This window comes from Rattus rattus, chromosome 12 (assembly GCF_011064425.1).
Source record: "Rattus rattus isolate New Zealand chromosome 12, Rrattus_CSIRO_v1, whole genome shotgun sequence".
NCBI lineage: Eukaryota > Metazoa > Chordata > Mammalia > Rodentia > Muridae > Rattus > Rattus rattus.
The window spans coordinates 90,402,686-90,425,439 of record NC_046165.1 but is presented as its reverse complement, the minus strand read 5'-3'; the positions used below and the strand labels follow the sequence as shown (position 1 = coordinate 90,425,439).

At 42.3% G+C, this 22,754-nt stretch overlaps 1 protein-coding gene across 1 annotated transcript in view; it reads left to right on the top strand.

Annotated features, from left to right (window-relative positions):
• Window positions 1-1,448: 1,448 nt before the first annotated feature.
• Window positions 1,449-22,754, top strand: part of Usp54 (ubiquitin specific peptidase 54) — a 71,282-nt gene continuing 49,976 nt past the window's right edge. Inside the window, exons 1-3 of the mRNA XM_032917446.1 lie at window positions 1,449-1,651; window positions 11,880-12,615; window positions 15,809-15,901. Coding sequence (XP_032773337.1) covers window positions 12,469-12,615; window positions 15,809-15,901 — 240 coding nt within the window. The 5' untranslated portion in view covers window positions 1,449-1,651; window positions 11,880-12,468. The remainder of the gene's footprint in view (window positions 1,652-11,879; window positions 12,616-15,808; window positions 15,902-22,754) is intronic.

The following is a 22,754-nucleotide window of genomic DNA, read 5'->3' as shown; positions in this document are numbered from 1 at the left end:
TTTAGCTTATATGTGTATGTGTATGAACTGAGTGCACTACTTGTACAGGTTAGAAGAGAGCGTCAGGTCCCCTGAGAATGGAATTACAGATGGTTGTGAGCTGCCATCTATGTGCTAGGGATTGAACCCAGGTCCTCTGGAAGAGCAGCCAGGGAGCCATCTCTCCAACCTCTAATATTTAATATTAATCTTCATTGTCAACCTGTGTGGATTTAGAATTACCATTGGAATCGCACACCTAAAGGTATGTCTATGAAAGTGTTTTCAGAAAGGTTTAAAAGGCAGTGCCACTCTGAATGTGGGCAGCGCCATGCCTTAGGGGTCTGGATTGAGATGAAGAGCTTGCCCGCTCTCTGCTTCTGGTGACTGACCACTGCAGTGTGACTGTTGTCCATGCTTCTCCAGCTAAGCCTTTCCTGCTGTGATCCAAAGTAGTTTTTCTCACTTTGCTTTGTCAGGTATTTTCTTGTAGAGAAAAGAACAAATACACTGTAGGCAGCTTTTTTCCATTTAGCACTGATCAGTAGAAGTCTGCGCTTTTGCAGTGCTTCTGTGCCTTGGCACTAGGAATGAGAAGACCTGGTTAGAATACCAATAGTGAGCAAGAGAAGCAGGATCTTTTTCTTTTAAACTTGGTACTTGCTGTGCTGCCAGAGGACTACTTTACTTTAAGCATATTATTAAAATGTAAGCTTAATTAGTTTTGGGCAGTGTCCATAGTTGCTTAATTTTACCAATAAACTTTAATTAAATCTTGTTTTAGTGACCTCAAGTATTTTCTCTCAAGGTATAGAAATATAGCCAACTTTCATAAATGGCAAGAATTTTTGCTGATTGAGTTTTCCTCAGTTGCTTAATAAAGCAACTGGTTTCAGTAAAGCTGTTTAATAGCAGAGTGACACATAGAAGCCTGCCTGCTGGCCCCTGGGCCTTTATGCCCTGCCAGCAGAAGCCAGCTCTGTTGGACTGATGCCATGGTTCGGGGGGCACCCAGCCGCAGCTCCCTAAAGAGGTGTGAAGATCTTAGCTGGAACAGCCTTTAGATTCAGGTTGTTTTAAATCGACCGACAAACCCAGCAGGTTAGTTTAAAGAATTTAAATTCACAGAATTCCCTAATTTCTTTTAGCGTGGCCCATTTTAATGTTTAAGACAGAAGACTTTTGCCCATTAAAATGGTTTCACTGCGGATAGTCTTGGGATTTTGAACTGATTCGGGCAGCATTGTTTTGGTGATTCTCTAGGGTACTGCAAAGGTGTCTTCTCACAGACACCACACAAAGGGTTCTTTTAGGACCAGCCCTTTGGAAGCAGCTGCCCCCCTGCAAACCCTGTGTTTTGATGACCTTGCGTCTGAGAATGCCTTTGGAGAAAGCAGCCTCATATTGTTGTTAAAAGCCTCCAGTGAAGTCTGTCCTGAATGGTTGATTCCTTCAGTTTAGCTTCTCAATGAATTGCTCTTGGTAGTTGGCAAAAAAATTGTTTTATCCCTGATATCCTGTTCTGTGCCTTTGTGGTTAGATGAACAGTTTCCCATTGTTGCTCTGTCTCCTCCCTCTGTACCCTTGCCTCTGTTCCATTCCTGTGCCACTTGCCCCACAAATGCCCTTGTGAGTGCTTCAAGTTTTTTGCTGAGCTCGAATGGGTTGTCTGGTAAGCATTGTAGTTATATTAAAGTTGTGTAGAGGGAGGATACAATGATTGGGTAGTGTTTTAGTGTTTGTGAAGTTATTCCAGTCCACACCCTCCCCCCATAATTGTTTATTTTGGAATTGAGTTTTGAACTCAATTTTCAGGAGACTTTTTATGTTGTCTTTTTTCTGCCCTTTCCCCAACCAGATATTAAATTTGGAGATTTTATTTTCCTCCTCTGACATAACATGCATACATACATCATACATACATACATGCATGCATGCATATATATGCACTTGTTAGAATTTAAGGGAAGGTTTACAGGTTTCAAGAGTGTAGGTTCAGTGCTCTGACTTCCGGTAAATTATTTGTTAGAAGCTTGTACTCTCTGTGTCTATTTTTCAAACTCAGTACATGGCTTAAGGAAGTAACAGAGGGCCTGTTTTGTGGCTAACTTGTGCAGTAACATTATTTCCAGAAGCAGAGAGATTTTCCTTTTCTATCACTAGAATGTTCTTGGTAAAATTCCTTTAGACTTTGGCAGTACGTTGTCATTCTGGGAAGTGGTTTGTATTCAGGAAGTATTTTAGAGTGGCAGACCCTTCCTTCTAGAGAGAACCCGAGGAAGTTAGATTCGGACACTAGACCTGTTCCTTCGGATGTGAGCTATTTTGATCCTTTGAAAATAAAATGTTTTATATTTGATGCTCAGGTCATTCTAATGCCACTTGAACGGTATTTCATAATGTGATTATTTCCTTGTATTGTATATTTTGACCTTCGTCTAAGAAGTAGTGGGATGCATGCATGAGCATATGTGTGTGTGTGCATGTATGTGCGTGTGTGTTTGCGTACTTGCATTTAAATTCTTGAAAAGCTTCGGGTTCTGTAGAAGTGCTACTAGCAATGTGGGGAGCACTTACTGAGATTTTGTTGCTTTGAGTCTGCTTTTCAAGTGGAGGTTGTACTTGTACAATAATAATTTCTTGATCTCCTCAGTTCTATGCTAAGTAGAACCATATATTTCTAATTCCCACTATAACCCTGTTAGTATTTTTCCTTATCACGCATAGGTAGACCTTCTCTCTGTCCTCTTCCCCTTGCCCCCTTGCAGTATGAGGAAAATGACCCCCCTTTTTAAGAGCTAAGGACATGCTCTGTCCAGGGATGTTCACTTAAGTAGTTGCTACCATTATTCCAGTTTTACAGTGAAAGAGCCACTATGGAAGGCCACTCCCACTCCTTGTAGGTGGTGGGGTCAACATTTGAGCTGACTCAAATGCTAGAGTTTTGAGAATCTGAAAGACTTTTTAGGGTAGATTTCCGTATCTCCCGGTTTTGACTGTTGTCACTGAAGAGAGAGCTTTGTTTGTGCTCTTTCTGATTCTTGCTTTGTATTCTCTGTCACCTTCCTTCCCAGTCACGTGCTTGCTTGCTTTCTCACACTGGAGTTGCTTGTACCATTCCGTGCCAGTGTTCTCATGACAGACATGAGTCAGGCTGCCGCTCTCATTGGCTTCCTCTCCTATTTTCCTCTTGTTGACACTGCCATTATATTCTCATTATTGTGCAAAATAACCTAGGTTTGTAAAAGAATTCATAGTTGTAGTCAAGTATCTAAATTATAAAAGCATTCCTCAGTGATTTAAAAAATTAGGAAAGAAAAAACATCTTTGGTTCTTAGTGATTTAACCAGAGGTTATATGGGGTAAATTTACAGAATTCATTTTTATTTTTTTGCTTTCCAGTGGCCAAATAAATTGCCTGAAACTCTCTTCTTTCAACCTGTTACTCGTTTGCTACTATTGGCAGTGTGGTTAGGAAAGAACCATGGTGTTTGTCTTACTGGCCAGAATATCTTTCCTCCATAGACTTGTTGGCAACATAAGATATGATTTAGGTTGGAGCCTGGGGAAGAGCTAAAGAGTTGATTGGTCGTATCTGTCACCGAATTACCTCTAGCCAGGAAAAAGTTTGGTTTGTTTTACAGGATTTTGTCAAACACATGCATAGGGTTTCTCTTTGTAGCCCTGGCTGTCCTGGAACTCATTCAGTAGACCAGGCTGGCCTTGATTCAACTGTCTCTGCCTCCTGAGTCTTGGGGTAAAAGGCATGCACCACCATTGCCCAATTCATTAACTTTTCTTCAAGAAGTATTAAGCATCTGTAGCTTTTTAATTATATTCTAATAAAGCACTGTGAAGGTTAGACTTGTACAACCTAATTAATGAGGTTCTGGGAGGGAGAAATCCTATATGCTGTCTACATTTTAAAAAGAGAATCTGTAGGAAGTAATTAAAAATAAATTTTTATAAACATTTAAAAGATATTTATAAATTACTAAACATAAATATTTAATAATTTATATTAAATTATATTAAATTAACTTAATAAATAACTATACATTATTCAATATACATGTTTTAAAATATGTGTAAAACATTTTACGTTTTTATATTTTTAGAAAGGGCCTCTCTGTTATATAGCTCTGGCTGCCCTGGAACTCTCTATGCAGACCAGGCTGATCTCAAACTCCCAGAGATCCACCTGCCTCTTTCTCTTGAGTGCTGAGATTAAAGGTGTACGCCCCAGTCCTGGGAAAAATTTTTATTAGTATATGTTAATCACACATTAATGGGTTTCATTATGACACTTTGATACACGCGTATAATATGTTTTGATCATATTCACCCTGCCCTCCTCCCCTCCCACTGATCTTACTCTCCCAATTGGCCCCAAGAGAGTGACTGAATCTAAGTGACTGCTCTTTATAAGGTGTGACCATCATTAGACCCTGTCAGAGTGAGTTGCTGCCTCTAAGTGATGCTGGCATTAGGTAGGAGCACTGGGAAGATGGGTGTGGGAAGAGAACAGTCCAGCAAAACACTGGGCACATCTGCAGAATAATTAAAAATGCTTTTCTTGGGCTGGCGTTATTAGGTAGGGTCTTGCTGTATAGCCCTGTTTGGATCTTGCTATGGTACATCAGGCTGGCCTTGAATTTACAGTTATCTTCTTGCTTCTAACTCGTAAGTACTGAGATTACAGGCATGTGCCACCATGCCCCACTTTCTTGGGATTTTTTTTCTTAGAGGTGTGTGTGAGACAGCCATAGCTATTACAGGTGTGTGTGTGTGAGACAGCCATAGCTATTACAGGTGTGTGTGTGTGTGTGTGTGTGTGTGTGTGAGAGAGCGTTAGCTATTACAGGTGTGTGTGTGACAGCCACAGCCAGGTGTGTGTGAGACAGCCATAGCTACAGGTGTGTGTGAGACAGCCATAGCTATTACAGGTGTGTGTGTGTGAGAGACAGCCATAGCTATTACATGCTATTACAGGTGTGTGTGTGAGACAGCCATAGCTATTACAGGTGTGTGTGTGTGAGACAGCCATAGCTATTACAGGTGTGTGTGTGTGTGAGAGCTATAGCTATTACAGGTGTGTGTGTGTGGTGTGTGTGTGTGTGTGTGTGTGTGTGTGTGTGTGTGACAGTGTGGACAGCCATAGCTGGTGTGTGTGAGATAGCCATAGTGTGTGTGTGTGAGACAGCCATAGCTATTACAGGTGTGTGTGTGTGAGACAGCCATAGCTATTACAGGTGGTGTGTGTGTGTGGGACAGCCCATAGCTATTACAGGTGTGTGTGTGTGTGTGGGTGTGTGTGTGTGGGAGACAGCCATAGCTATTACAGGTGTGTGTGAGACAGCCATAGCTATTACAGGTGTGTGTGTGTGGTGTGTGTGTGTGTGTGTGTGTGTGTGTGTGTGTGACAGCCATAGCTATTACAGGTGTGTGTGTGAGACAGCCATAGATATTACAGGTGTGTGTGTGTGAGAGACAGCCATAGCTATTACAGGTGTGTGTGTGTGAGACAGCCATAGCTATTACAGGTGTGTGTGTGTGACAGACATAGCTATTACAGGTGTGTGTGTGTGTGAGACAGCCATAGCTATTACAGGTGTGTGTGTGTGTGAGACAGCCATAGCTATTACAGGTGTGTGTGTGATAGCCATAGCTATTACAGGTGTGTGTGTGAGACAGCCACAGCTATTACAGGTGTGTGTGTGAGACAGCCATAGCTATTACAGGTGTGTGTGTGTGAGACAGCCATAGCTATTACAGGTGTGTGTGTGAGACAGCCATAGCTATTACAGGTGTGTGTGTGTGTGTGTGAGACAGCCATAGCTATTATTTGTGGAACTACTTTTTCTTTTCTTTTTTTTAACATTTATTTATTTATTATGTATACATCATACAGCTTTCTGCCTGCATGTATGCCTGCAGGCCAGAAGAGGGCATCAGATCTCATTACAGATGGTAGTGAGCCACCATGTGGTTGCTGGGAATTGAACTCAGGACCTCTGGAAGAGCAGACAGTGCTCTTAACCTCTGAGCCATCTCTCCAGCCCAGAACTACTTCTTTTTTCTTTTTTTTCGGAGCTAGGGGCTGAACCCAGGGCCTTGCGCTTGCTAGGCAAGTGCTCTACCACTGAGCTAAATCCCCAACCCCGGAACTACCTGAACTCTTTAAGTGTTTTGTATGTATTATTCTTTTGAATACACACACACATATATAATATTATATACTTGTGTATGGAGAGGGTGAAGAGACCTCGCATAGCCCAGGCTGAGCTTGGACTTGCAGTATAGGTGAGGACGACCTTGAACTCCTAATTTTCCTCTGTCACAGGTGCTAGTATTACAAGGCTTACATTACCTCACCTAGTGTAGAGCCTACATTTTTTTTTTCCCATACAGGGTTTCTCTGTAGTCATGGCTGTCCTAGAACTCACTCTGTAGACTACACTGGCTTTAAACTCAATTAGCTTGCCTCTGCCTCCCAAGTGCTGGGATCCAAGGTGTGCATCACCACTGCCAAGCTGAACCTGCACTTTTGAAAAAGATCTTTAATGTATTGCATGTGTGTATGTATGTCTGGGTATGCATTTGTCTTGCCCTAGTAGAGGTCAGAGGACAATTTGTGGGAATCTCGTGGGTTCTGGGATAGAACTCAGCGGTAAGAATTGTTTGGTGTTTTGGCTAGACTAGCTGGTTGGCTGGCTGTTGAATTCGTGGGATCTGTCTGTCTCTGCTGCTTGATGCTGGGATTTCAGGCTTGTGAGGCCATGCCTGGCTTTTTTAGGTAGGTGCTGGTGATTCACACTCAGATCCTTAGGTTTGCAGAGCAAACTCTATTACCTACTGAGCTGTAAACCTAGTCCAGTACGCTCCTCTTTGTACTTAACTGTCTTCCATCAAGGTTGGGAAAGTTCTGTGGAACTGTGAGGCTTTACAGAAAAGAGCCAAGTAGCCTGCCTATGCCTCTCTGCCTATAACAAAGCGAAACATGTTTTCTGCTCTGTTTATTCTCTTTTTAGCTGGCTTCAGACAAGTTGCTTGACAGTGACAGCTAGCTTCTTATGAAAACATGATATTCTGTATGTAATATTCTAATTGTTCCTTTTGTACATGATGGACTAATTTGATGCCAAAGTTCAGCCCTCAGGATATTGTTCAGTGAGGTAACTGTTCACTCGGGAGTTTCTGATAGCCAGCCTATAAGCAACAAACAGTTGGCCTTTAGAGATGGCTGTAGATGCTTATCTGTATTGTCAAGCTTGAGTTAGAAGGAAATAAATATTTGATTCTGTTTATAAGTTTTTTTTAAGAGTCACCTATATCTTATTTCTGATGGATTTTAGTGACTTATTTAGAGAATCAGAATTTTATAAGATTCTGGAATGGTAATTATAGTTGCATTTTCTATTTCAACTGAACCTGCAGTGATTTCATTTCATAAATATTATCTACAACTCTATAGAGTAACAGCTCCATGTACTGAGGTCCGTGTTCAGAAATACCTAACGTGAAGGATATGGGATGGGGTGGTGATAGGGTCTCTGTGACCACCATGACCTGCAGAATAATGATTTGTGAGAGGCAAGAGGGTCAGTATTGGTTCAGCTTTGGAGTCTGACTCAGGATTCACAGTTCACTTCTTACTGAATCAATCCTTCATTTTCATGCCGTTGCATCGTCTCAGTCATTTAGTGAAGTAGATGCTATATTTGCTCTACGGACTCAGAGGATGAAGTTCAGGATCCTGTCCTGGATAATCTGCCTGGAATTAAACCTAAAATGAATTAAACACAAAAGTATGGAAATGGAAGTAGAGCACTGTCTTCTGTCCTCCGCTCTAGCCGAGGCCTCTGTGGGTTGGATCACTGCATTCGTCCCTGTGATGACATCATACTCTCCTAACATGTCTTCTGGTGCTCAGGAGCCACCCTCAGCTGCTGGTCCACCTTGTCTTTGAGCGACGAGTCGGTTAGGATGTCCCAGGGGTGTGTACTCTTGTCTGTCTGTCTCCTCTTCCCTGGTGCTGGGGACCAAACTCAGGTCCTGATGCTGCCAGCACTTTTCAGACTCAGCCATGCCCCCAGATCCTCACAACTGTATTTGTTGTAATTGTCTTTTCCCTCTAATTTTGAGATTGCCAACCTTTTTTTCTTAACTTAAATATAAAGTTTACAGAGAAGTTATAAGAAATAGTAAGATGAAATCTCATACACTGTTTTCATACACTGTTTTTTTTTTTTTTTTTTTTTTGAAATAGGATCTCACGTCGTCCAGTCTGGCCTAAAATTTTCTATGTAGTTAAGGATGACTTTCCTGACCTTTCTGCCTCTGCCTCTCAAGTGCCTGGGTTATAGGCACGTTACTCAGGCAGCATTAGGGATGGGTCCCAGCCTGTGCATGGTGGGCAGACTCTGCCAGCTGAGGTGTTTCCCTGGCCTGCCATTCCTGTGCTCTTCAGTGAGAGGCATCTGTTGTTAACATGTTCTGTGTTTTTACCTATGTATTCTGTTTGTATGTGTTTGTGTATGTATATTCTTTGCTTTCTGAGCCTTTGAGGATGAGTGGCAGACATAATGTTCTTTTTTTTTTTTTTTTTTTTTTTTTTGGTTCTTTTTTTTGAGCTGGGTACCAACACAGGGCCTTGGCTTCCTAGGCAAGCGCTCTACCACTGAGCTAAATCCCCAACCCCATAATGTTCTTTAATACTGAAGTAATTCAGTATTGCCTAAAGTTTTTTATCTTTAAAAACATTATTAGGGTCCTGCAGCTAGAAATAGCATTTCTATTCTGGTGTACCTGCAGTAGACAATACCAGAGAACGATGATATGGGTTAGTGCTAGACCTAGAGCAAGCATTTCCTTTGGAGTGGAATGTCTTTGCCATCAGTGTTTGCCTAAACCATTTTGACTGCCTTTCTTGCCTTTGTTGTTTTTTGGCTGTGCCTTTAGTTTCTGACATACCTAACTAGTGTAAGAGCTTACTGCTTTCCCTACATAATGCTGCCATTCAGAGCCTGTGAGTCCTTTCTGCCACTGTCTGTCTTTCCTTTGCTCTCTGTGCTTGGGCATGTGTCCTAGGGCAGGCGGGGCTTCAGTGAGTGCCTCCCGTGGATATTGAAAACCCCGCCTGCCTGCCAAGTTCCTTCTGCTGTGAGCCAAGTGGAGGCGAGGCGCTTGTCATTCCTTTGCAGCAGTTGAGCTGAAGGAATGCTGCACGGCTTGTTGGAAGTTGCTTAGTGGCCTTGAGTGTAGTGCTCACGAGGGATTTGTGGAGAAGTAAGGGTCTTACAGTCTTGTTGGAGATGTGGGTTCCTCCTGGTTCTCCATTAATCAACAAACAACAGATGCTGATAGTCTTTATGATGGGGACTTTGGGGATACTATGATAAGATACATAATTAAGTGACAAATATTACAGCCACTCAATTCCAGCTCTGCCACATACCAGTTAGGCGAGTTGACGTCTTTAAGTCCCTGTTTGTTCTCTGTAAAGCTGAAGTACTGGTGTCTACCTCATGGCTATTGTGAAGATCAGATAAAGGGTGTCGTGTAGCGTCACCATACACTGGATACTAGACAGTGTTCTAGCTTATGTAGTCACAGGATACATGACTGATACTGTATGAACAGTGTTCTAGCCTATATAGTCACAGGATACATGACTGATACTGTATGAACAGTGTTCTAGCCTATATAGTCACAGGATACATGACTGATACTGTATGAACAGTGTTCTAGCCTATATAGTCACAGGATACATGACTGATACTGTATGAACAGTGTTCTAGCTTATATAGTCACAGGATACATGACTGATACTGTATGAACAGTGTTCTAGCCTATATAGTCACAGGATACATGACTGATACTGTATGAACAGTGTTCTAGCCTATATAGTATGAACAGTGTTCTAGCCTATATAGTCACAGGATACATGACTGATACTGTATGAACAGTGTTGTAGCTTATGTAGTCACATGATACATGACTGATACTGTATGAGACAAAAGGAAAATACTAAGAACATAGTAAATAGAATGACCTTATAACGTATAACTCGATACTTTAATTGTGGCGTGAGCATTCTGAAGGTTATAAATAACTCAGGAATGTAGAGAAGGGGAAGGATGGTCTTATGCAATCTATTAATACTCCTGTGCCTCAGCTTTTCTACTGGACACACTGAGGACACCATCAGATCCGTTCTTCAAATAATGATTAAAACCTCAAAGAATTTTGCTTTTTGTTTGTTTGATTGAAGCAGGGTTTTGATATGTAGTCCAGGCTGTTCTGGAGCTCACCATGCCTCCCCTGCTGATTTTAATTGTTGTTGTTGTTGTTTGCTTTTTGTTTTAGGCAGGGTCTCACTATGTAACCCTAGCTGACCTCACTATGTGGACCATGTTGGCCTTTATCTCCCAGAGAGCTGCCTGCCCCTGCTCCTGAGTGCTGAGATTATGTCACCACACTCAGCCTTTTGAGCATTTTCTTTTTAATTTGTATAACTTTTTTAAGATAGTCTTGCTTTAGGCTCAGCTGACCTCAGACGTAAATCTCTGCCTTGCCTCTTGGACACTGGGATAGTGGCGCCTGCTCCGACACCTGGCCCATCTTTGTGTGTGTGTGTGTGTGTGTGTGTATAGTATACATAGTATGTATATATATATATATGTATATATATGTATATATATATGTGTGTGTGTATATACACACATATATATATAGTGGATTTTAAAGGGAGGCTTGAGACGTGAAATTCAGCACTTGGGCCAGGTGTGGTTACACTGTCTATAATGTCAGCACTGTGACAGGGAGGAGGGTTGCTGCAGGTTTGAGCTCACAGAGGGAAGTAAGTTCCAGACCAGCTAGGACTACACATTAAGACCCCATCTCAATAGACGTGTGAATCATTGAGATGACTCAGAGGGTAAAGGCATTTGCTGCCTAACCTAATGACCTGGGTTTGATACCGAGAACTTACCTGGTGGAAGGAGGGAACTGACTCCTGAAAGTTGTGCTGGACAAGGTTGACACACACCTTTAATCCTAGTGCTCTGAGTTTGAGGCGAGCTAGGTCTACATAGAGAGTTCAGGCCAGCATGGTGAGACCCTGTCTCTCAGGTGCTTCCTGAGGGAAGCTATTTGACTTGATAACACTCACTGTTGCCTCACAGACATTTTGGTTAGTTGAAGCCAAAGATTGGTCAGTGGATGACCTCTTGTTCTATGCCCCTGTAGATAATTTCAAGATTAAGTGATTTATAACTCAAATTATTTCTCTGCTCCTCTGGCAAAATATTAATTAGTCAAATCAGTCAAACAAGGCAACAGATAAGACAGAAAGGACTGGATATTGAGGACATGTGGTCTAGTGACCACTAGGGATTCTCTGGGATGGAGCCTCATTTCGCTAGAATGGAGTCCAGACTGCTGATGCACTTCCCACCTGTAACTAGGATTTCATAACCGTGCATGGACGGCACCTTCAAAAACGTGCTTTAATACCAACACCCAGAAGACAGGCTTCCTTGCTTGGTGTTTGCTGTCTCAGTGATTTTGTTGTTTTTGTTCTTTCTTGGCTTCATTCTGGAAAGTTTGTGCTTGGCTTTTATTTTAGTCCAGTTCAGCTTTCATCTTCAAAATTTAAGAGAAGTTTTCCATGAAAGTGAAGCTGTCCGCATTTCTTTTTTACTTTTTTTTTTTTTTTTTTTTTTTGGCATTTCCTTTTTGTTTCTGGTCAACCCCCCACACACCTCTCTCTCTGCATTGTTTGTCAAGGTTTCAAGTTTATACTGAGAGGTGAGGCAACGTTGATCTTGGCAGAACTGTGCAAAGCCAGTAGAGTCATTAAATGACGTAAGCTTTTGATTTTTTTCTTTCTGTTAAAGCTCTCAGGCACAGCTGGCTATTCTGGTCTCAGAAGAAAAGAGAAGAGGCTTTCTGAAGGTCTGGTAGAGAGGAGAGAAGGAACTTGGGATACAGCTGAAAGGTGGTGTAGCGAAACAGCAGCAGCAGTCCTACCGAGAAGGGACCCAGACGACGTCCCCGCTTGTTAGAGCTTGTGTCCTAGAAGATGATGAGCCACGGCCCCAAGAGGATGAGGAGTGCCTTGGGTTCCTGCCCCTTCCTTCAGTCTTCAGTCCTCCAGAAGCACTGTAAAGAGGGCTGAAGAACAAGCTTGCTTGGTCCTGGCCGCTGTTGTCTTGAAGATTCCGTCTGTCCCACCAGGACTTTAGGGAGGCAGTTTCAGCAACAGAGAAGGAAGCAGGACTTAAGGACGTCTCTGCATTGGTCGTGTGCCTAGTTACATTTTGAACAGTGGGCCGGTGAAGGGCAGCTTTGGCACCTGGCTCTAAGGAGACACCTGAATTCCCTGAGTTTACAGATGTGATGTTTGAGGACTGCAAAAGACACGGGTCCCTTGCCAAAAAGATATAAAGCCCCCTTTCCCCCACTTTTGGGCTAATGTGAACAATAATGTCTTGGAAAAGAAATTACTTTTCTGGAGGCCGAGGTAGCGTTCAAGGAATGTTTGCACCTCGGAGCTCAATGTCTATTGCCCCCAGCAAAGGCCTCAGCAATGAGCCAGGGCAAAACAGCTGCTTCCTCAATAGCGCGCTACAGGTAAGCCCACCTCCTTCTTCGTGTTGGTAGTGCTGTATCTGCAGACTTCCAAATGTGAGACTTGAGGGCTCCCCAGATCATATTTTACGTTTATCTGTGTGGTTTTAGGCAAAGCTTTTTATCCTTTTGAATGTCAGTTACCTAGTATAGAACTGGAGAGAATGGTAAAGAATTATTAATGTGTCTTGAGAGTAGTCTCTCTCTCTCTCTCTCTCTCTCTCTCTTTTGTTCTGGTGTGTGTGGGTGCACATGTGAGTGTCGGCTTTGGCGATCCCCCATCTCTGCCTACCTAGCACTGAGATCACAGTCAGGGCTGCCATGCACACCCAACATTTACTGGATTCCAGGGATCTGAACTCTGGTCCTCTGCTTGTGCAGCAAGTGATCGGCCAACCAGCACGTCCTCCAGTTCCAAGGATATCTAGTGTTGTTTTCAGGTGGTAGAAACTCTAGGTGTGCTGTGGCCTGGTTTTCCAGAGCAGTTTTACTATTGTTTTCTTCACAAAAGATTATTTTTATTAAACTATGTATAGGCATGTGTGTCTGCATGTGAGTATAGGTACTCTGGAGACCAGGGGCCTCCTGAATTACAGAAATTATAAGCTGTCATGTGGGTGCTTGGAATTGAATCTGAGTTCTCCGGGGGAGTGGCAAATGCTTTTAAGTACTGCACCATCTTTCCAGACACAAATCTCCCCCACCCCCTTTTTAAAGATAACATCTCACCGTGTATCCCTGTTGGTCTAGAACTCTATGTAGACCAGGCTGGCCTTGAACTCACCGAGATTTAACAGCCTCTGCCTCCCAAATTCTCAGATTAAAGGTGTATACCCCATAACTGGCTCTCTATTATTTTTCCTTTTTTGTTTTGTCTTTATTGTATTATATATGTGTGTGTGTGTGTGTGTGTGTGTGTGTATGTATATATATGTATGTATGTGTGTGTATATGTGTATGTATATTGTATATAATGTATATGTATTCTATATACTTTATTCATTGGTGTTTTGCCTGCATGTATGTCTATCTGAGGGTGTCAGAAGTCCTAGAACTGGGAATTGAACCTGGGTCCTCTGGACGAGCAGCCAGTGCTCTTCACCACAGAACTATATCTTCAGCCCCTCTTTTTTTGGTTTTTCAAGACAGGGTTTTCCTGTGTAGCCCTGGCTATCCTGAAACTTTCTGTGTAGACCAGGCTGGCCTCAAAGTCAAAGATCAGACTGCCTCTGCCTCTTAGGCTGGGATTAAAGGTGAGCACTACCACTGCTTGGCCATTTATTTATTTATTTGATGTATTGTGCCATTTCTTTCTAGCAAGGAAAACTTTCTTAGACATTAGGGTTATTTTATTTTATTTTATTTATTTATTTTTTTTGGTTCTTTTTTTCGGAGCTGGGGACCGAACCCAGGGCCTTGCGCTTCCTAGGCAAGCGCTCTACCACTGAGCTAAATCCCCAACCCGGGTTATTTTATTTAAAAACATTTTTTGTTAATTCATTTGTATGTGTGTGGATGCTTTGCCTTCCTGTGTGTGTGCACCATATAGGGACAAGACCTGTGGAGACCAGAGAGGGAGTTTGATCCCTGGGACTGGCATTATAAACAATGGTGATCTGTCTTTTGGTTGTGGGAATAGAACTTGGGTAAGGCCTCTGCAGCCAGTTCTTAATTGCTGGGTCATCTCTACATCCCCAACCCCATTTAATGTTTTCAAAACTGTTGCTATTACATTGTTTGTTTGCTTATTTACTTATGTGTGTGTGTGGTGTATATGGAGCCAGGGGAGACATTAGTGTCATCTATTGCTCTGTACTGTATATGTTTGTGACAAGGTTGCTTAGGGAACCAGGGAACCTGAAGCTAACATTTCAGTTAGGCTGGCTAGGCAGAGAGCTCAACACCGGGATCATGAGCATGTGAGTGCACCTAGCTTTTATGTGGGCGCTCTTACCCACTGAGCCATCTCCTTAGCCCTATGGTATTACTGAGAGAGAGAGAGAGACAGAGACAGAGACAGAGACAGAGAGAGACACACACATACACAGAGAGAGAGATAGAGAGAGAGACAGACAGACATACAGACACACAGAGGGGGGTAGATCTTGCTCTGTCACTCTGGCTGGCCTGGAACTTGGCATGTAAACCAATGCAGCTTTTTTTTTTTTAAAGATTTATTCATTTATCATATACAAGTACAGTGTAGCTGTCTTCAGACACACCAGAAGAGGGCGTCGGATCTCTTTACAGATGGTTGTAAGCCACCGTGTGGTTGCTGGGAATTGAACTCAGGACCTCTGGAAGAATAGTCGGGTTCTCTTAACCGCTGAGCCATCTCTCCAGCCCCCAATGCAGCTTTTTAACACAGAGATCCACTTGCCTCTTAGAGGTTTGTGTCACACACCTAGCAGCCCACTATTACTTTTTTATCCTATTGACTTAAGGAATTGTCACAAGGGTAAAATTTTTACATTATGGTTCAAACTTCTAATATAAATGTAAAGCTCTTCATCCTTTTCTTGTCGAAACCATTCATTTTGTACCATTTATTGGTGAGTTGTTCCTTTAAATGGAACCTTTGCTAAAGTGTTCTATCACATGGAGAATCCCTTAGTCCAACTGTACAGCTTTTAATCCCCAAATTTCTTCTTTAACATCACATTTGACTTTTGTCACAGGATGTTTTCACTAGGTGACTTATTTCCTGTTCAAATGAATGGCTTTTCTAGAATATGTTCATTTGTCATTCTTGTTAGTTACTTTATCCCAGTTTCCTCCTTTGATTTAAAAAATGTTTTACAAGTTTTATGCACGTGTGTGTGTGTGTGTGTGTGTGTGTGTGTGTGTGTGTGTGTGTGTGTGCATTTGTGTGTGGGTTTGTATACAAGAATGCAGTGTGTCTATGGAGGCCGGATAAGGATGTTGGACCCCATGGAGCTGGAGTTCTAGGTTTCTGGGAGCCGTCTTCTGTGGGTGCTAGGTACCAGATTCTGTAAGAACAGTCTGTGCTCTCACCACTGAGCTTTCTCAAGCCTGATGCTTCATCATTTTGAGCCTTGTTTTACTATGATAAGAATGAGCTTTTGTCCTGAGAATAAAGGTTTTTTTTTTCTTCAGTCAGTCCCTGTTTGCTTGAGTTCTTGACTTTATAGTTCAAGGCCGTTTGTAGGATAACAGGTTTCCCCTGTTTTGGAAGGTTTTGTGGCACTTGGACATCTTCCGCCGCAGCTTTCGGCAGCTCACATCTCACAAGTGCATGGGCGATTCCTGCATCTTCTGTGCGCTCAAGGTAAGGCAGTGAAGCTGCTGCTTCTCGGCATTACAGGTTGCCAGCTTGCTACTAATGAGGAGATTTGGGTGATTAGGACGATTCTTAAGAACTTGTTACTGAATTATCTTGTTGCAGTTTATAGCAGAAATGCATGTGATTATTTTGCTTTGAAATATTATTGTGCAGCTAGTGCTCCACTCTGAGACAGTTTGCCAGAAGGCGTGTATTTGCTGTGATAAGATACTGTTCAAGTGTGCTTCTGCTTGCCTTTTACTTCCAAAGCTAATTCTGAATTTCCCTTTTGAAAGAACAAACAGTTTTTAATGAAACCAGCTATTATTGTTAAAACTAAGTTTAAGAAATTTATTGTTTCGTAATGTTTCCCATTAGATTTTCAAAAATTAAATTTTATTTGTTTTGTGTATTTGCCATGACACTTGTGGAGGTCAGAGGACAACTTTCAAGAGTCCATTCTGTCCTACAGTGTGGATGCTGGAGACTGAACTGAAGTCATCAGGCTTTGAGGCAAATGGCTTTACCTGTTGAACCATCTCACAGTCCCCATTTGATTGCCCTCCCTCCCTCCTCCCTCCCTCCCTCCCTCCCTCCGTGTGTGTGTGTGTGTGTGTGTGTGTGTGTGTGTGTGTGTGTGTGTGTGTGTGTGTCTGTATATAGTCCTGGCTGTCCTGGAACTTGCTTTGTAGATCAGGCTGACCACAAAGACAGGGATCCACCTTTCTCTGCCTTCCGAGGAGTGCTGGGATTAAAGGTACACCTCCACGCCTGGTTTCTCATCCAATTTTTTTCTACTACTTCTCTATCTCATATTTTCATGTGGGTAGTAAAATGAGTCTGGGTATTTATATACAGACGAGAGGGGGGAGGGAGGGAGGGAGGAGGGGGGGAGAGGAGGAGGGGGAGGGAGAGAGAGAGAGGAAGAGGGAGAGAGATTTCACAAAGAAAAAGAAACATGTTGGTCCTTGGTTGGTGCCATATCCTTGACCAATCACTGTGTTAGTCTCCTGTGCTTTTGGTTCAGATGAGTAAATCTGTAACATCCATCTCAGTTCAGGGCACGATTCTGGGGTCATTATTTTGTTCGTGAAGGTTGAATTGTTTTGTTTGTTTGTTTGTTTGTTTGTTTTTGAAACAGGGCTTTTCCTTGACACAGCTCTGGTTGCCCTGGAACTTACTTTGTAGACAGGGCTGGCCTTGAATTCACCCCCTGAGTGTTAGGATTAAAGGCATGCACCACCACACCCAGCCTGAAGTCTGAATTTTCATGACTGCTTAGGTGTGATCATTATATATTTAATTTAGTTTCCTTTTAGCTTAAAGTAGAAGTTGTGAGCTAAATAGTCTTGAATTTTCTTTTTTTTTTTTTTTTTTTTTTTTTTTTTTTTTTTTTCCGGAGCTGGGGACCGAACCCAGGGTCTTGCGCTTCCTAGGCAAGCGCTCTACCACTGAGCTAAATCCCCAACCCCAGTCTTGAATTTTCTAATTTGCATTGATTATATGCAATAGTTGACTGAATTTTTTTTAGTTTCTTTTTTCTTTTTTTTTTTTTTTCTTCTTTTTGAGCTGGGAACCCAAACCCAGGGTTTTAGATAGTTTCTTATGTTGTCAAGATTAACCTAGACTGGCCTTGAACTCACTACTTAGCTGAGGATGATTCTCTTGAGAATCCCTGCTGTGTGTGCTGGGGTTACAGGCATGCACTACATCAGTTTTACCTGATGCTGGGGTCAAACCTGGGGCTCTGCGCATGCCAGGCAAGCACGTTACCAGTAGAGCTACACTGCTGGCCTTTACTGACACTGTTCTCAAGCATTTTGTCTTTTGTTTTCTGTTACTGATACTAATCTGGCTGATCTGGAATTTGCTGCGTATTAAGCTGGCTTTGAACTTAATTATGATTCTTTTTCCCCTAGTTTCCATGTTCTATCTAGCCACCATGATAGACTCTTGGGAAGAGTTATTTGGACCACAGACATCATTTTTCTACACTTTATTTAGAACCACTATAACTTGTAACAAAACAATATTAATAATGAGAGGAGTATATAATCAAAATATATGCATATGTGAAATTATAAAAATAAACATTATACGCTAGTCATTTTAAATACAAATATTTAAAAGATTATTTATTTTTATGTGCATTAGTGTTTTGTCTGCATGTATGTGTGAGGTTATCAGATCCCCTGTACCTGGAGTTTCAGACAGCCATGAGCTGCCATGTGGGTGCTGGAAATTAAACCCTGGTCCCCTGGAAGACCAGCCAGTGCTCATAACGACAGAGCCATCTCTCTAGCCCCTTTTATAATTTTAATATTCTAAGTCTTTAATAAATTAATTGTAACATTTTCTATGAGACCCATTCAAAAAAATCCATCCAAAAGAACATTTTATCTAATTTTATAAATGACATTTTTAGATCAATATAGTGTCTGCTTGGTCAGTAAGTTCAAGGGAAGTCTGATCATTAAAACCATGCTAGGCAGATATTGCTAAGGAAATGACAATCTTGGAGAGATTCTGGGTAGAGCAATTTCCTGAAACTAGAAACTTTTATCTGTACTAAGAATGGATAATTGAGGGGTTGGGGATTTAGCTCAGTGGTAGAGCGCTTGGCTAGCAAGCGAAAGGCCCTGGGTTAGGTCCCCAGCTCCAAAGAAAAAAAAAGTGCTGTTTGCCCAGCAGGTGATTCTGGCAGGTGATTCCAAATGCGTACACACCCACACAGCCACACAGCCACACAGCCACACACCCACACACCCACACAGCCACACAGCCACACACACCCACACACCCACACACCCACACACCCCCACACACCCACACACCCACACAGCCACACACCCACACCACACACACACACCCACACACCCACACAGCCACACACCCACACACCCACACACCCACACACCCACACAGCCACACACCCACACACACACAGCCACACACCCACACACCCACACACCCACACACCCACACACCACACACACACACAGCCACACAGCCACACACCCACACAGCCACACACACACACACACACACACACCCACACACAGCCACACACCCACACACCCACACACCCACACACCCACACCCACACACAGCCACACAGCCACACAACCACACACCCACACACCCACACCCACACACCCACACACACACCAACACACCCACCCCCCCACCACACCCCACCCCCACAACCACCCCCCCCCCCCCCCAACCCCACCCCCCACCCCACCCACCCACACCCACACACCCACACACCCACACACCCACACCCACACACACACACACCACACACCCACACACCCACACACACCACACCACACACACACCCACACCCACACACCCACACACCCACACAGCCACACAGCCACACAGCCACACACACTGTAAATATTGATGTTAAAATAGCCAAGCATTGTGTGTGGCATGTTTATGGTTTTGGAGAAATCCTAAGTGTATTCCAAGTGGCCACAGGCTACCTGTGTCAAGCTTAGTTCATGAATATTTTGTTCTTCTGTTTTAGTGTATGAGTATCCTCCAGTCTTGCTGTCACCTTCCACCTATCCCTCCCTCCCTCCCTCCCTCCCTCCCTACAGTGTCTCACTAGGTAGCTCTGACTGGCCTGGAACTCACTATGTAGCCCAGGTTGGCCTCTCGAGATTTGCATGCTTCCCTTTCCCCTACGTGCTGGGATTAAAGGTGCTTGCCATCACACTCAGTTACATGTCTTTTCTTAATTCCTTCAGATCATCTTTCTGTCATCTGGGTTTATCTGCCCTTTCTTTGGTCTCTGTAAAAGTAAAGGGCTGGAATTTTTGTCAGAAAAAATATCCATCCATCATTTAAGTTCTATGTTATTTTGTGGTTCCATGTTATTTTATAGAGATAATTCTCTACCTTTTATTAACGATTTATTTATTATATATGCAAGTACACTGTAGCTGTCTTCAGACACACCAGAAGAGGGCATCAGATCCCATTACAGATGGTTGTGAGCCACCATGTGGTTGCTGGGAATTGAACTCAGGACCTCTGGAAGAGCAGTCAGTGTTCTTAACCACTGAGCCATCTCTCCAACCTCTGATGATTCTCTTTTTTTAAATCCCCTCTTCACATTGTTTTCTTTGTTAAAGTTAAGAGGAATGTTTGATGCTGTTAATAAGAACTCATTTTTTGCTAAATATTAGTGACATGTTTGCATTCTTCAATGTTTTATCCTATTAAGTTTAGTATACAAAATTCTTATGTCATATTTTTTTTCAGAACAGGAAAGTCCTAAGTTTCTTTTGAAGTATACTTTAACATCCTGCAAATTTCATGAAGTCAGATTTTATTATGTTGGAACATAATTGTTCACTGTCATATCCAGACACTCACCTAGAAGATGACCCCACCAGCATGTTCCTAGATGAGCTAAAGGCTAGCAGCTCCGTATGCCATGTTTAGATGAGGATTCACACCCTGTGAATCCTACCTTCACCTCAGGTGGTCTTGCCATGCGTGGTCTCACATGGACGTGGGGTGCTTTAGTAGATGTATTTATTATTTCTGTTTCCTTAGCATCTGTCAAGAGTTCTTGGGTCTCTTGAGTTCAAGATGTCTGTTGTATCCAGAGTGAGTTCCTGGGTCTCTTGAGTTCACTATGTCTGTTGTATCAAGAGTTCTTGGGTCTCTTGAGTTCACTATGTCTGTTGTATCCAGAGTGAGTTCCTGGGTCTCTTGAGTTCACTATGTCTGTTGTATCCAGAGCTTCCAATTGCTTCATGGTGGTTTCTGGATAATACTTACAGTATTGGTTTTTTGTTTTTGTTTTTATTTTGTTTTTTTTGTACAATGAAATATACTATTTCCCCTGTGTCATACCCTATTGTGTCATACCCTGTGTCAATCCCTAGAAGATTGTGTCATACCAATTGTTTCTTTCCCGCCTGTGACGAGTGAATGATTTTCCTGACCTAAGTTGTCATCACCCGTAGCCCAGAGTTAGTTTTTTACTGGTCGTGTTGCGTTGCTCTTGTATTCCCTCCCACAGGGGTCACTTTACTTTGGTGTTGGCGTATCCATTTGTCTGTGTTCTGGAGAGGAAATCCGTCCTCTGTACTTAATACACTACAAAGATTTTGTTCTTCTTCCAGGGATTGTACTAGAGATTTTACGGTGCCAGCATGTAGAACAGAGTACTTTTTGTCATAGGAAAAGAAGAATGTTGTTTTTGATTGATTAAATTTAATTTTTTTCAATCAGTGACTTAAAAAGCACAGAATTCTGCAGTATAACCTGAGAGCTGGCAGGGGTGGGGGTGCTCAGTAGGGGTGGGGTGGTAGGAGGAAACAGGTTTCTATTTATTTTTTTAAGATTTATTTATTTTATTTATATGAGTACACTGTCGCTGTCTTCAGACACACCAGAGGAGGGCATCAGATCCCATTACAGACAGTTGTGAGCCACCATGTGGGTGCTGGGAATTGAACTCAGGACCTCTGGAAGAGCAGCCAGTGCTTAACCGCTGAGCCGTCTCTCCAGCCCCCGCAGGTTTGTATTTTAAGGTGCCCTGAAAACTCTGTATTTAGAGAGCAGACAGGCTGTTTAGCTGGGGCAAATTTGAGAATTCCGGGGAAAACAATCCTTAGTATCTTTCAAGTGGGATGGTGGGGCTCTTTCCTTTGAGTAGACAGACTAGCACGTGGAATAAGTGATCTTTATTCCTAGTCTTTTCTGGACTGTAGCAATGCGAGGTTTTTCATTATCCTTCACATGATATCAGAGAGTAAGTTTATTATCCTATACTATTTAAAGGAGAAATTTGATTTCTAGTATGCTCGCTAGAAGTCTTATCTAGTAAATAAGAGTACACATCGGGAAGTAAGTCTTTATGTCTATCCAGTTGGTATGTGCTTGTATTTAACTTCCTTATTTTGATTACCTCTGAATGTGAGCATAGTCGTGTTGTCCTTTGAGTAGTCATCATGGTTCTTAAGTCCTCCTGGCTGTGGGGTAGCTTTCATCCTTTTTAGAATTTGGAGTTCAGATTGCACATGCTAATCAAATAGAAGGGTTTAACTACAAGAAAAAAATATAGAAGTCATGATGAGCTCTTTCCTTTCCAGAGTTTATGGCTTAAGTCTAAAACTTAATACAGACTTAGAATGCACAAGGATCCATTCATTCTCCTAGTGCAGTAAGTGGATATGGTATTGACTCTAATAATGTCAGTAATTTGTGACGATCCTCATCTTTTGTTATGGCAAAGTTAGTAAATTGCACATTGTCTTTTATAAAATATCAATCCAGTTTTATGATTTTTCACTAAAAGCAGTACTGTGTTCTGGCCCATCTTTGTATTCATTGTTTTGAAGTTTTGTCTTTCTCTACCTCTGTCTTTGAACGTATGGCAAATTCTTTTAGTGCCTAGCAGTAAATGTGACAAGTAACTTTATTGATCTTTATCCTTATGATTCTAAGACCAAAAAATCAAGGTATCAGCTCAGTATAAATAAAGGCTTACATTTACCGGTACATATGATATTGATAACAGTTTAAAGGAATAACCTAGGATATGTGGATGCTTTTGTTTGTAATGAAGAAGTCTGGAAGGTAGCACTTGTTAGTCATCAGGGGGAGAGAATCCCAAGGGAGAAAATAGGCCGTTGTTTGTTGTGTCCTCTAAGGTTGGATCAGATAGGTTTATGCTTAGGCCTGATGGTTCATGCTCATGACTCCTGCATTCAGAGGCTCAGGAAGGAACATAGCTGTGAGTTTGAGACCAGTTTGCTTATGTAATGAGTTGGAAGCTCTCTTGGGTTACGTAGCAAAAAGACCTAAACTGGATGGTTATCTGATGATATTA